General features: G+C 46.5%; 1 protein-coding gene across 13 annotated transcripts in view; it reads right to left on the reverse strand.

The window, feature by feature from the left end:
• Ep400 (E1A binding protein p400) overlaps positions 1 to 14,517 on the reverse strand; it is a 103,596-nt gene that overhangs the window by 81,261 nt on the left and 7,818 nt on the right. For 6 of the 13 annotated variants that reach the window (XM_063225435.1, XM_063225432.1, XM_063225433.1 and 3 more), the window contains exons 2-4: positions 11,308 to 11,438; positions 5,943 to 7,312; positions 4,175 to 4,285 (exon numbers count right to left, since the gene is read on the reverse strand). In XM_063225435.1, the coding sequence (XP_063081505.1) occupies positions 4,175 to 4,285; positions 5,943 to 7,277 (1,446 nt within the window). In that variant the 5' untranslated portion in view covers positions 7,278 to 7,312; positions 11,308 to 11,438. The remainder of the gene's footprint in view (positions 1 to 4,174; positions 4,286 to 5,942; positions 7,313 to 11,307; positions 11,439 to 14,517) is intronic. The other 7 variants (XM_063225438.1, XM_063225436.1, XM_063225441.1 and 4 more) reach the window with 2 other exon arrangements.

The following is a 14,517-nucleotide window of genomic DNA, read 5'->3' on the forward strand; positions in this document are numbered from 1 at the left end:
AGCTCTCAGGAGACTGGGGCAGGAGGATCATGAGTTTGAGGCCAGCCTAGAGCACGAACTGAGTTCAAGGCTGGCCTAGACTATACTGTATAGCAAAACCCTGTCTCGAAAAAAAAATCGCAAATCACATTGATAGCACAGAAATAGCATGAACAAAATGCAACAACCACTGGTGATACAGGACGTGTGCAACCCGCAGATCCCACCAAATCCTGTGAAGGACAAATGTTCCCAAGAATAGGAAGGCTGGCTGTCTCAGCCCTGGGCCTCAGCATCACAGGGGAAGCCCCTGCCCAGGCTGCAAAGCAAGGGGAAAGAACAACAGATATATGGCTAGGAAAAGAAAGACAAGCCCTGGTCACCTTGCAAACACGATTCTCTATGCAAGAAATCCCATGGAATCTAAAACCGCAGTTCCTAACACCAATGAGTTTAGACGGTTGCAGAATGCAGGTTCAAATAATATACTGTATTTCTAAATACTTGCAGCTTAGAGGTGGAATTTTTTTTTTTTTTTTTTTTGACTTTTTGAGATAGGGTCTCAGTCCAGGCTGGTCTTGAGCTTATTTTATAGTGCAGGATGGTCTCAAACTTGCAATGATCCTCCTGCCCCAGCCTCCAGAGTGCTGGGATTACAGGTGCACACCATACCCAGCAAAATGGAAATTATGTTTTTATTTTAAGTACTATTGGGGCTGGGGATTTAGCTCAGTGGCATAAGCGCCTGCCTTGCAAGCGTGTGGGTCATGAGTTTGATCCCTGGTACTGGTAAAAATACCAAAAAAAAAAGTAAGTACTATTTATAGCACCACAAAAAATTGGTATATGTAAGTATAATTCCAAAAAAATATGTATATAAGATTAGTATCCTGAAAATTACAAAATGCTAACAAAAGACATCAAAGACATAAACAAATGGAGAAAAGGCCACATTTAAGCACCAGCAGACTTGTTACTACCAAGACACCACCTCTCCCAAGATGGTCAACAGCTGCATGCAGTCCTGAGACCCCAGCAGGATCCCTGCAGAGACCTACAGCTGATTTTGAACTTTTGTATCAAGGGAGAAGAAACCAGCATAATCAGAGCAGTCCTGAGAAAGAACCACACTAGAGAACACACTGCACCTCAAGGCTGACCAGGCAGCCCAGCAGCCAGGATGGAGAGGAGTGGCAAGAAGGTGGCTGGAACCAGCAGAGGACAAGGCCCAGGAACCCAACTGACTTCTAGGCAGAGATGCAAAGTCAATCGAGAGAGTAGGACAATCTTCTCAAGACATGGCACGGACACAACTGTGCAAAAAATGCAAAATATGCAAAACATGAACTGCTTCCTGTATTTGTCACATTGCACAAAGCTTCACTGAAAATGGATCACAAGCCTAAATGTAAAACTATAAAACTTCCAGCAAGGCATGATGGCACATACCCAGGTACTTGAGAGACAGAGGCAGGAAGATTACAAACTCAAGGCCAGCCTAGGCAGCCTAGGAAGACTCTGTCTCAAAATTTAAAAAAAAAACAAAAACAAAAAAACCTGAGCATGGTAACCTATACCTACAATCTTAGCATTTGGGAGGCCGAAGCAGAAAGGAGAGAAAAACAGACTAGAGGAAAACTTGCAAATTTCATGTCTGACAAAAAATTTGAGAGCCAAATGTGACACACATCTGGTTGAGGCAAGAGGATCACTGCAAATTCGAGACCAGCCTGGGCTACAAAGTGAGTCAAGGCCAGCCTGAACTGCACAGTAAGACTCTCTCAAAACAAACAAACAAACAAACAAACAAAAAACCCCCGAAAACCTTGATACCCATATTATGCAAAGAACTTTCAAATGCAACAAAATAAAATTCAGTAAAAAAATAAGTGAGCCATACACAAATACTTTATGAAAGACACACAAACAGCCAAAGATTATAAGCAAAGACACTCATCAAGCTCAGCAACATAACACACACACTGAAACAGGGGGTACCTGTCAGTGTGTCCCAGACAGAACCCTGACAACAAGCAGCCACAAGGAAGAAAGACAACCCGGAGGCACGCCACACTACCGCAGGACACCAGCCAGCATGGCACTCTAGAAAGGCTGGTGCTTCCTACAACGGCGGGCATGCACTTACACGACCCAGCAACGGAACTCCTATGCATTTACGCAAGTGAAACCAAAGTCCATGTTCACACAGAAAACTACATGAAAGCAATTACAGTTGCTTTACTCATAAACCCTAAACAGAAACAGCCCACGATCCTCCAAAGGGCAAAAGAGTGAAAAGCCATGACTTGCCTAGGCAATGAAGCACCAAAGATCTGGTAAATGCAACAAAGCACATCCCTTTAAGAGCCTCCTGCCGCCCAGCCTGGAGAAGGTGCACAGTCACAGGCTGGAGAACATGATGGCAGTGAGAGGGCTGAATCCAAGGGGATGACCAGGCACAAGTGACAGAGTTGTTCTGTGTTTGACTATTGTGGTGGGGAGTACATGGTTCTATCAGTCTGTCTAAACTCATGTAAGTACAGACCAAAAGTCAATTTTACTGAATATAGTAAGTTTAAATAAAAACAATTAAATACCCAGAGTGACAGATAACCTACCAGATGAAGCATCCATACATAAATGAATATAAACACGGAGGAAGAAGGAAGCTCATCATTACAGCAAATGAAGATTAGCAAGCATACGAGGAACAATGGAGGGCAGAAAACCCAAAACCCTCGTCGGCAATTCAGACCCAGCTCATCAACTGACACTAGAATCAGTCAGTAAGGGGATGATGCTGAGTGAGATATGGAACATTTACAGTGTCACCGTGTCATCAGTCACAAAAGAAAAAAAAATGACTATCCACCATACAGGTCTTATGGACACCATTTTAGCCAAGCGCTCTCCAGGTCAGCACCACCAGCCACGGGACAAGGTGACACACTCAGATGGCTGCATCGTAGCTTCTGTGGTATTTCTTTCACAATGACTGAATACGGCCCTGGTGAACATCAGACAGCCCCACACTGCAGAATGTTTACAAAGTACTGGTCTGCACTCTTGGGAAACAGCAAGGTCATCAAAGATTGAAACAACGGCTCAGACTAAAGACCAAAGAGACATGAAGGCTAAACCCTGTGAGATCCTTGACAGGGTCCTGGGCTGGGGGAAGAACTGTATGGAACAGCTTTAGAACAAAGATGGAAGTGGAATACACACTGTGGACTGCTGTGATTGTCCTGGTTTTGATCCACATACTGGGATTAGGTAAGGTGACAACCTTATCTACTAGGTGTTGAAGTAATTAGTGAAAAGAGGGCATTATGTGATGTCACATATATATATATATATATATATATATATATATATATATATATATATGAGAGAATGAAACTAGTGCAAATGGGGTGCAAAGTCAACAACTGGTGGCTTTAGGCTAGGTATCAGGAGAGTTTCTTGTACACCTATTACAACTTGTAAATATGTTTGAAATTACATCAAAATTAAATAATCAAGACATTAAAAGTATCACCAAAGATAAAACTGCTATTAGAACCTAGCATGATGGTCGGGGATATAGCTTAGTGGCAAAGCACCTGCCTGGTAAGTACGAGGTCATGAGTTTGATCCCTGGTACCAAAAAAAAGAACCCAGCATGGTCCATCCCAGCACTACTCAACTCTGACACCGTCTTAAGTCCCGGCACTGTCGGGAAGCACCTGCTGGCCTCCACTGGGAAGCCGTGGCCCCAGGGTCCCCGAGTAGTTTCACATCAGCATTGCCTCCACCTAAAGAACACACCAAGCTGTCAACTGCTAAAATCTGTTCTTGTTCTGTTTTGCACTGTTCTCAAAACACAGTAAAAGACAAAAGAATGAACGAACATTTAAACACAGCACACAAGTAACCTGAGCGTACAGTTAACAGGACTTGCGGATTAGATGACATGCACACTAAAAGCTACTACCACACTGCAGGTATGTGAAAAAATAATGCAGTAAGCTCTGTGTGGTCACTGATTCATGCAATTTTATAACTGTATATGCAAGAGGGCTTTTTTACTTTTTAAAAATAAGGAATGGGCTCTGGAAAAAATATGCCGAAGAGCAAATAGTAAATTGAAATTTAAAATATCTGGATGAAGGAAACGTTTGGGATGAGACTAAAGTTTAGAACCATCGAAAAGTACCTGAAATGGTTGCTGCTGGGATGAAAAAGCAGCAGAAACCTTTGGCGGAAGCTGGGTTGCTATAGCAACAGGAGTCCCAGTCTGCCCATCCTTGCCTGTCACAACCTTTACCTGAGAGAAATATTTTGAGAAAAAAAGCAACATAATTTTTAAGACTGCTCAAAATTGTGTTAGAATTTCATTGCTGTCAGCTCACTGATTCAGGTGTTAAAAATGAAATGCTTTTGCATCACACCCTGTAAAAGGACACTGAACTGACAGATTTACAATATAACAACTGCCAATCTTCAGGAATTCCAGTTTAGGTCAAAGGAAACATCCTAGATCCTGAACCTTCAAATTTTAAAGTGGGAATGGCAGACTTGCTAAACAAAGCCCTGCGGCTCCCCAGGCCATCTTCCCACAGCACTGTTACACCCCTCAGTCACAAGACGAAGGTCCACTGCAGCAGGAAGCTGTAAAGGGACTTACTTTTCTTCTCACATACAGAGAAGGGGACTGAGCTAACAGACCACAGTGGTATAAATGTAGGAGAGCTGAATTTCACTGTCCACCCAGGAAGGGTACTGAAGAAGACACAAATGGCAAAGCCACAGATACATCCATAGATGCCAGTGAGGACACTGGAGCAGAGAGACAAGCTTTTGCTCACCAAAAGCTGGTTTCTTTGCACAAGGGCTGACAAGGATTTAAATTGTTTGAGCTCTATCATAAAACAAAATAAGCTCCACCAACATAGTGTACACTACACAACACAGAGGCACAAAATACAGTGCATTACAGTACAATTCTCTGCCACCCTGGTGTTAGGAAGCACAAATAAGAGGACCTTGGGAATGACTACACGTAGGATTTACTCTGTACCTATTCCAAACACCAAAACACAAACTATTTATAAAAGATTCTATCCTAAGTATGACTTAATAGGCCTTTGCAGAAGTGTGGATTTAAAATATGATCTCAAACCTAAAAAACTACTTCTAACAATAGAGAAAATTTTCATTTCTTTGCCACAGTAACTGTTCTCTTAATTATGAAGATCTCATATAAATACAAGTGCGATGACAGATACCTGTAATGCCAGCACTCTGGGAAGCTGAGGCAAGAGAAATTCTAAGTTCAAGCCTAGCCTGAGCAACTTAGTGAGACCTCGTCTCAAAAAATAAACAAGCACTGGGAATACAGCTCAGAATGAAGGCCCTGTGTTTGATCCCTGGAGCTGCAAAAGGAAATAAGTAAACAAATAAATAAAATCTCACAAAAATGTATTTAGTGATTTATGATTTTGGCTCCTTGTTATGATTTAAACTCCTTGTTAAAAATTATACTGGCAGCTTTTATGGACAGAGCTACATAAGTACTATGTGACACTTGGAAACCAGGTGCTTCAGCAGAACCTTCCTGCAAGGGCTGGGGACAGCCACCAGTGTTCACTAGACTCACGAACCCAGACAGAGAGGGAAACTAGACCACACTGACTATAGTCTTGTCCCTGATACAGACCCTGGCTCCCAGTGACAGCACCTGGTGCTGAGATGGCACCGGTCACCTCCCCCCTTGTGCACCCTCTTCCCAACACAGCTGTACAGAACAGCTCTTCCTTTCAACCAAGGAAGGAGAACACATCCTCCACCTAATTCCTCCATTAGCCCTTGAGGAGCCCAAAGTCTGTGACCACTACAGGTTCAAAGTTACTTCTCAACTTACTGCTGCATCACTCTAAGTTGCTTCATTCAGATCCTCTAACTATTAAACTGTTATTTCTTACCTCATCATTGATAACCTCAGATTTTTCTTCCTCCTCCTCCTCTTCCTCCTCTTCCTCCTCAATGTCCAAATCGTTCTGCCTAAGATACGCTTGCAATGGGGCATAATGCTTCTTCTTAAAGGCTAGGAAATCCATCATGTTCCCCTGAAGATGTTGCAAGAAAAACAGTTCGATCAGATACTCCTTGAAGGCCTCCCTGAGCACCTCCATCTCCTTGTAGTGGTAGTCCAGGCACTGCTTCCGCATCTGTGCCATTTCCTGGGAGGCCGGAGGGATCTCCTCCAGCTTCTTGGGTGCCTTCTTCACTCCTGAACTGCCCGAAGACGTGAGGGGTAGGCTGGAAAGGCCTGGGGGCATGGTAGTTCTGGACGGGCTGGTGGGTGGTGGAGGGGACGTCATCCCGAATGCCGAGGGCCCCCCGACCCCAGGGAGCAGCATGCCAGGAGCCCTCTCGAATCCCATAGGTCTGCTCAGTGGCTGTCCCTGCAGTGCCTGGTGCTGCTGCTGGATCAACTGGCCCTGGATGATGCTGCTAATCTGGGGTGGCAGGCTTGCTGTGGTGATATGGCCCGGGCTGGCCAGGGGCTGCATGCCAGCACCCCCTGCAGCCGCAGGGCTCTGGGGCCCCAAATGGTGAATAGTGCCTCCTGACTGTGCATGTGGTTGGGACAGTCTCCGTTCACGGGCCACAATTGGAGCCCCTGTATGCTGGAGCTGAACCTGGGCTCCCTGAGCCATTGGGGCAAGCCCTGACGCCTCCTGAAACACAAAGTGCCCACCACTGGATGGGCTCAAGCTGATCTGCCTCACAAGCACACTAGCGTCCACAAAGCCTCCAGTGGGGCTGCTGCTGCATATGCCCAGCCCTGGGCCCGGGGCCCCAGCACGAACACTCTGCAGGGCCTGCCCAGGGCCCGGGCTGGGCTGTGTGGGGCTCTGCGTCTGGACCTGCTGGGACAGGGGGGAGGTAACTTGGATATATGATGGGGAGCCATGCTCAAACCGCCTCTGCTGTGCACTGAACTGGAAGCCTGGCGAGGTGGGGCTGGGCAGCGGCAATGGGGCCAGTGTGATCTGCTGGTTTCCTCCCACGACAGGACCGACGTTCTGCAGAGTGATGTTCACGTTCTGCCCAGCCACGGGACTTCTGCTCATCAGCTGCTGTATCTGGTAACCGGGGGAATGGGGTGCAGATGGGCTGGCTGATGGAGCAAAGGGTGCCGCAGGGGATGGGGGCAGGTTTGGATGAGCCGGTTGCTCTTCCTCGCTGCCTGTAAAGGACCTGGACCTCTGCAGCTGATGCTGGACATTCTGAGGACCACTGCCATGGTGCATTATCACCTCCCTTTGCTATCCCACGTAATATTCTCCTAGGAAATCAAAATTAAAAGCAAGTTACTGGGAAGCAGATAAAATTGCTTGATTACCACTTAGTACAATTAGCACTTGCCAGTTATGGGAGCTACTCCAATCGCCCACTGGCATCTGATTCAGATGACAGGGCATCTTAATAGTGCACCTCAAACAATGTGCAGGAGGTCACCTACATCTCACCCACAGACTACTTCTCTCGTTCCTCTGCCACCCAAGATGCCAAAAGGAAAAAAGGTAAAGGGAAGAAAGTGGCACTGGGCTGAACTCGTGAAGAAGCATGAGACCAAAATGGTAATTTGGCAATAGCCTAAGGGTTTTAGCAGTAAAAGGACATTGAGCCCAAAAGGAACTTCACCCACTGTGTGTCCCACGATCCTGCTACATCCAGCTGCAGCACTAAAGGGGTCTCCTTTAAGGCAGCTGACAGTGGCTTGGACAGCCAAAGAGCCATGGAGCTGCCTGTGCTGGCCCCAGAGGACAGACCTGAGATGGAGCAGAGACAGCTGGCCTGGACAGGGATGAAAGCTGCCAGTAAAGGGGACAGCCCCACCAAGAGATGGCCAGTCCTTAAAGCAGGGGTCAATGTACAGAAGGGGCCCACCAAAGAAGGAGAGAAGGTATAGATTCACCCAGCAGCAGGTCAGGCCAGCTCTACAACCTCCGTAGGGATGGGGCCAGGGTATGGGGACCACTATGCAGGGCCACAGCACTGAAGTCTTTTTCTCTCAGGAGAAACAATGTTGCAAATGCAGTGACAGATGGCAACCCACATTCAGGCCAGAACCAGGTCCCCAGGAGAAGTGGGACAACTCCCCCACAAAAGGGGAGCTGCTCCTCAGATCTAGCCAGCCTGGCTTCTGACATAAAGGAGAAGCAGAGCCAGAGAACCTGAATCCCAAAGGGACTGAACTGTGCACTACAAGTGCCAGGCTAAGCAGATGCTACCACACAGCTGCTCCAGCCCTGTCAGGGACACCCAGCTCCTCGCCTTTTTGCTGCTCCTGATACCCCAACCCTCTGCTCCTCTAAGACAGACAGAGCCCTTTTACATCTTAAGGGCATCACTGCTTACGAGAAAATGGACCAGGTAGAAAGAAATCATGAGGCTGAAGGAGCAACAAAATTTATAGTGCTCTTGCAGTTCTCAATTGCGAGTTGAACTGTGACATGCATAAAATCAAAATTATACAATTTGTAAGTGCACAAGTATATTCCATGTAACAAACAAGTGTGAATTTAATCTAGGAGAAGGCAGGCATGGTCTGACCAGACTGTCTGTCCACAAAGACCAAGTGGGAAATACAGACAAGCTCAGCAAACTCAAGGGAGAAAAGAAGCACAGAGAGGGAGCCTGCACCACCCACTCAGGTGCGCCCAGCACTGTGCCCTGCTGCTGTGGGGCCATGGTCACTGCCTTCCTCAACGATGTCCCCTCTTTGACCTTTTAAAGCAAAGGTTGTGAGGGGAGGTGAGAGCCCAGGAAAAGATGGAGCAGACACACGCAGGTGAGCCTGGGGGTACATGGAGAACACTCCAGGGTGTCAAGGCCATCAGTGGGAAAAGAAACTCACACATATGATGGTTCTTTAAGATGCAACATGTACATGTACCAATCCTCCACAATAAATGTGTCCACAATGTGTCACATATATGTAGTAGTAAAAAATAATTAAAATTTAAAAATATGATCATTCATAAAACCAGGGGAAAGTCAACACCAGAAACAAAATGTTATAATGTGCTAATTGTTATGCCCCCCGTCTGAGAGACAGCACAATCATCATGGCAATGGTGTGCCACTGGTGTGCCATAACTGTGCCATGACGATGCACACCTCCTTCTTCCCAGAAGCTCCTATGGCTTCTCCCTCCCAAAAGTCCTTGCCAAAGCTCAGGCGTGCAAGGATTTACCCAATCCCCTGCACTCTCTTGAAATAAATCAGCTCACACCAGCCCCCAGCGCCCTTCCCCCCATCACAGCCTGTATCAGGTAGAACCTGCCCTCTGTCTGCAGGGAGCACCAGCCTTCCTTGTGCTGACTCGCTCCGCACCCTCCCCGCTTAGTAAACTCCTTCCATCTAGTTGCCTTCTCCCTTTAATATTCGTTGCTGCTCTAGATTGAGTACAAATCACTCAATCACTAACATATTCAGAAAATCCAACATTCATCACAAGTCATATTTCAAAATAAACGAATTTTTAGACACCAACACTCCCACTTTTATGAACACTTTTAAAAAAAGAAAATGAAGACTACAAAGGCAAATACTAACTCTTAGAAGGAAATTCAACTTCCAATATCTGAAAAGACAAATTTTTTAGATATTAAAAATCAGAGAGTAAGGGCTGAAGGTGGAGTTCAGTGCACAGTACTTGCCCAGCACGCATGAGGTGCTGGTGCAATCCCAGCAAGCCCCGTAAGAGAAGGAAGGAAAGAAAGAACAAATCAAAAGTAAATCATGGGAATGTAATTAGAAAAGACGTGGAGGGTCAGAGTTGGACAGAGCTGTCAACGGCGCAACAGAAAGCGCCCAAGAAGCTGACAAAAATACTAACTCCATTAGAAAACAGACCGGAAGAGACAATCTGCAAAATGAGAAAAATATCAGTGAGGTTAGCAGTCCAACCAGGCTTGGAGACGCATGCCTGTAATCCAAGCAATCAAGAGGCTGAGGCAGGAGGCATGCTGCAAATTTGAGGCCTGACTGGGCTACATGGGTTCAAAGAAAACAAAAGAAAGAGTTCAGAGCATGTGGGTCTCTTCTGCCTGCTACTAACAGACACAACACAAACTGTTTTTCCCACCCTTGATGCCTGGCACTAGATCTCCTCACAGTGCTGGGTGCCTGGGAGGCAGGGTGGGGAGTCAGGAGCTCACAACTCAAAAACCTCTCTCAGAACCTGAGCACGACAGCAGTGGGAGTGTGGGGAATCAAAATGATTCCGTCGCCTTTGACCCAGCAATCCTACTTCTGAAAGTCTATCCTAGGTAGGACAATTCACCAATTAAAAATACTATGCAAAGCCAAGTGTGGTACACACCAATAATCCCAGTACGTGGGAGGCTAAAGCAGGGAGACTGAGTTTGAGCTCAGCCTGGGGAATTTAGCAAGATCTTGTCTCAAAGCATAAATAAAAAGAGCTGGGGAAGAGTGTGGTGATGCATGCCTGCCATCCCAGCACTCAGGAGGCTGAGGCAGGAGGATCACTGCAAATCCAAAACCAGCCTGGGCTACAAAGTGAGCTCAAGGCCTACCTGAACTGCATGGTGGGACCCTGCATCAAAAGATGAAACAAAGCAGAGTGGGCGCTGGGGATGTGGCTCAGTGTGAGAACTATGGATTCAGTTACCAGTACTGATGAGAGGGGAAAAGGACAAAGGTATAATCAGAAATACTCAGTGTCCAAGTTCTAGATCAGTGATGGCGAACCTTTGGGAGCTGCCACAAGTTCACACCACTGTTCTAGATGGAGAATATGTAATGAAGATGCAAAGTGTTTGTATTTTTGTTTTATTTTTCTGCTGTGTAGTCCAAGCTGGTTCTGAACCTGGTATGTAATCCAGGCTGGCCTTTAATTCATGATCCTCTTGCCTCAGCCTCTGGGATCATAGGCATGCACTATAATCCCAAAACGGATTCCCCCATCCCTGTGCTGGGCCTTGAATCTAAAACGTTCACATTAAGCTATATTCTCAGCCTTTTATTTTGTTTTGTTTTTGTACCAGGGATCAAACTCACAACCTCATACTTGTGAGGCTTCTCCCCCCCCCCCCGAGACAGAGGTTCACTAAATTGCCCAGCTGGAGTGCAATTTGCAATCCTCCTGCCTCAGCCTTCCAGAGACCTGAGATATAGATATGCACCACCACACTTCACTTGGCCACATATATTATTAAGAAAAACAGAGTACTAATTGTACAAGTTTAACACTATTATGTAAAAATTATCAGTAAAGAGTCCACTGAGACACATCAAATTGTTAATACTAACCTCCAGCTGACGAACTGTGGTAAAGCCACACAAGGGGCCCAGCTACTGCCACCACAGCACAGGGAACACAGGCACAGGGGTCTTGCCAGCCGTCTAGCTCAGACCACGCCCATGGTCACTGGCAGGACATTCTGGAAAAGGCAAAACCACAGGGCCAGAGATTAGGGCAAAACAGGGCAGGGAAGACCTAAAAGAAGCAGGAGGCTATTTCTACAGCTTGACTTCTAACCATGATTATGCTAAGATGAAAAGTGTACATCTAAATAGCAGAGCTCTACAGTAAAGATCATGAATTTTTACTATAAGTGAATTATACCTTGGTTTTTTAACAAAAATTTCAGACTTCAGCGAGCTTTATGGTTGTACTTATTTCTCTAACAGAAAAATTTTATCTGAAAGTTTCCAAAAAATAAAGTGTTGGTAGTCCAACAGGAGCAGCATACCACCCAAGACTAAGCAAGGTTTTTAACTTGCTATGTGTCTTACTCTTAACTCAGCCTTATTCTGACACACAGCACTTGTGCAGACTTACGGGACAGATGTGATGTTCACTTGAGGGTGACTGGAACGTGCACACCCTCTCTACCAGTTACTGTGAAAGGCACCCCATCCTGCTGCAGAAGAACTGCCCCAGAAGTAGGTCTTGCTGCTCCTCTCCCTACGTCCCTCGTCTCCAGCCAACACTGCGCTCCTCTGGGCTTTCATGAGATCACCGTTCTAGTCTACAAGGGGAGTGAGCCTATGTAGTAACCATGTCTCGCTTATCTCACTTATGTTCTCTGTAGCAGCAGTCCCCATCCTTTTTTGGCACCAAAGACCAGTTTTCATGGAAGACCGTGGGGGAGGGGGCTCACAACACAGAATCAGAAGAAGCCCCAACCTCTCTATTCCTGCTACTACATACATGGCCCCATCTGATGAATGAAAAGGGACAGTGACACTGAAAGTGCCCAATCTACTCTGTAATCTCAATTTGTACTAAATTGGCACTGCAGAAAACTCTGCATCACAAAGACTGGATGGAAACAGAAGCAAGTTTTTCAGTGTTTTCGTGGCAATCTCAGGATATTACCCTTTGACTTTAATTCAGAACATACAGAGGTTTGAAATTTTCTCAAACATACTTTTTACTGCTGATTTTTTATTTTTGAAACAGGGTTTCACTGTGTAGCCCAAGCTGACCTTGAATCTGCAACAGTTCTCCTATCTCTGCCTCCCAAGTGCTGGAGTTACAGATACACACCAAAAGGCCTGACTACAAATACACCATTAAGGGCAAGTCCTCTGCACTCTCAAGCAGCTGCTTCTCTTCCAGCACCAACGAAGTTGATTCACTGGGCTGACTCACCAATGGGCTGCAGACCTTTTCCTCCCCCTCCCAGTTCAGGGGTCTTTCTTTTCAGCCTGAGCGGTAAAACATGCAAACTCTCCTGAGAGCTGATGGATGATCATGCACCAGCTGGGAGAAAGACGGCCTGGCTCTGTCTCTCTCTCTCTCAAAGTCTCTCTCAGTCTGAAACGTGCCAGAAATTCCCAGCTCACGTGTTGCCCTCATAGTTCCCATTTAGGTTGGATTGCAGCCATTTTATCTGACACTTTGTCATTCTACCCTAAATGACAGCCTGAGTTTGCTGAGCAGGTAGAATATGTCACAGAAGTTAAGTTTTGCGACTCATTCCACGTCACTGAAATACACTGCCAGGGTGACGGCTTGTTGAAAAGAAATCTCTGGGCTGGGGATTTAGCTCAGTGGCATAAGCACCTGCCTTGCAAGCAGGCGGTCATGAGTTCGATCCTTGGTACCAATTAAAAAAAGAAAAGAAAAGAAATCTCTGGAGCAGCTTTCCTGACTTAGGACCTCTGGCTAGGGATTTACCTTTGCAAAGCAACCTGGCTTCTGTGTGAGAGGAGACACATGCGCTCTGCATCCATCTTTCACAGAATTATGCCAACTGACATGAATTAAGAGTACATATCTTAATGTGCTCAATCCTCTTAATTACATCCTGCAAGACCCTGTCAAATCCAGGTGGTGTTTTTCAGCAAGGCACTATTTCAGCCATATGGACAACACACTGCAAGGATTCACACTTGGAATCCACCTCCTTGACCTGACCCTGGAACCAGAAGGCTATGCAGTCACAGCAGCCGCTCTACCAACACACAGTCCAACACAAAGTGACCAGTCCTGCTCCCTTGTTGCGCAGTGGCTCAGAGACTTGAAGAGTCCCACAGCTGTGGTGTTGGCTGGTGGGAGAAGCGCACATGACACATCCTTCTGCACCTCCTGAAAACTCCACTGCACAGAGACAAGCATCACTGTCTCACTGGTCACACTGAAGACGCATCAACCTGGACTGTGGGTCACAGAGACTTGTGAGCCCTCACAAGGGTGCCTCACTGTGCCATGCAGGTCCATCAATCCTCTGGCGACGCTGTGCTGCCAACAGAGGAATGTGTGTGGTCTCTGAACAGCAGCCCCTCCTCAGAGCTACCCACAAGTGTCCTGAGCAGCAGGCAGAGCCAGCTCCTCATCCACAGCGAGGGCTTCCTAGCTTTAACAACATGGTGGCCACCCAGACCAACGCCCTCGGTCAGGCACATTTGATGGTACAGGGCCTCAGTGGCCATGTCTCTTCTTGAGTTCACGTTTTTCTTTTGGAAAGCTCCAAAGGCTTTTATTTTAGTGCAAGGTGCTTGGTCTCCCTGTGGCGAGCAGGGACTTCCCAGAGAGGTGGTCATCAGGCACTGGTGAGAGCACGAAGCGAGCTGAGGGCACTTGAAGTACCTGTAGCGGTGTGCTGGAATTTAAGGAGGACTCTTGGTGCTGTTTTCCTGTAAGCACAGCTTCTTTTCGTTGCACTATCAGAATCTTCTGCTGTCTCATTGGGTCTTTCCCCTTCCTAAGAAGCTCTCCAGTGATGTTTTTTCTTATTTTGGTGAGAGTTAGCTTGTGGGTTCCCAAAACTGTGACTAAGACAAGTACACCATGTGGACAAAGGCACAGATGAAAATACTAAATGAAATACCAGGAGGACCACATGTGGACTAAAATAAGGGGCAGCCCCTGACTTAAAGCTGCCACAGATACCGCTCCCTGACATGCTCCTGAGGGGTCTGCATGTGACTGACTTACCATCTCTGTGCAGTGACACCTCTGTTCATGTTCACCTGTGTCTATAGCTGCACCCAGCAAGCTACGGTCACTGC

Source organism: Cavia porcellus, unplaced genomic scaffold, assembly GCF_034190915.1.
Source record: "Cavia porcellus strain 051 isolate PalLab524CR breed Dunkin Hartley unplaced genomic scaffold, mCavPor4.1 scaffold_16, whole genome shotgun sequence".
NCBI lineage: Eukaryota > Metazoa > Chordata > Mammalia > Rodentia > Caviidae > Cavia > Cavia porcellus.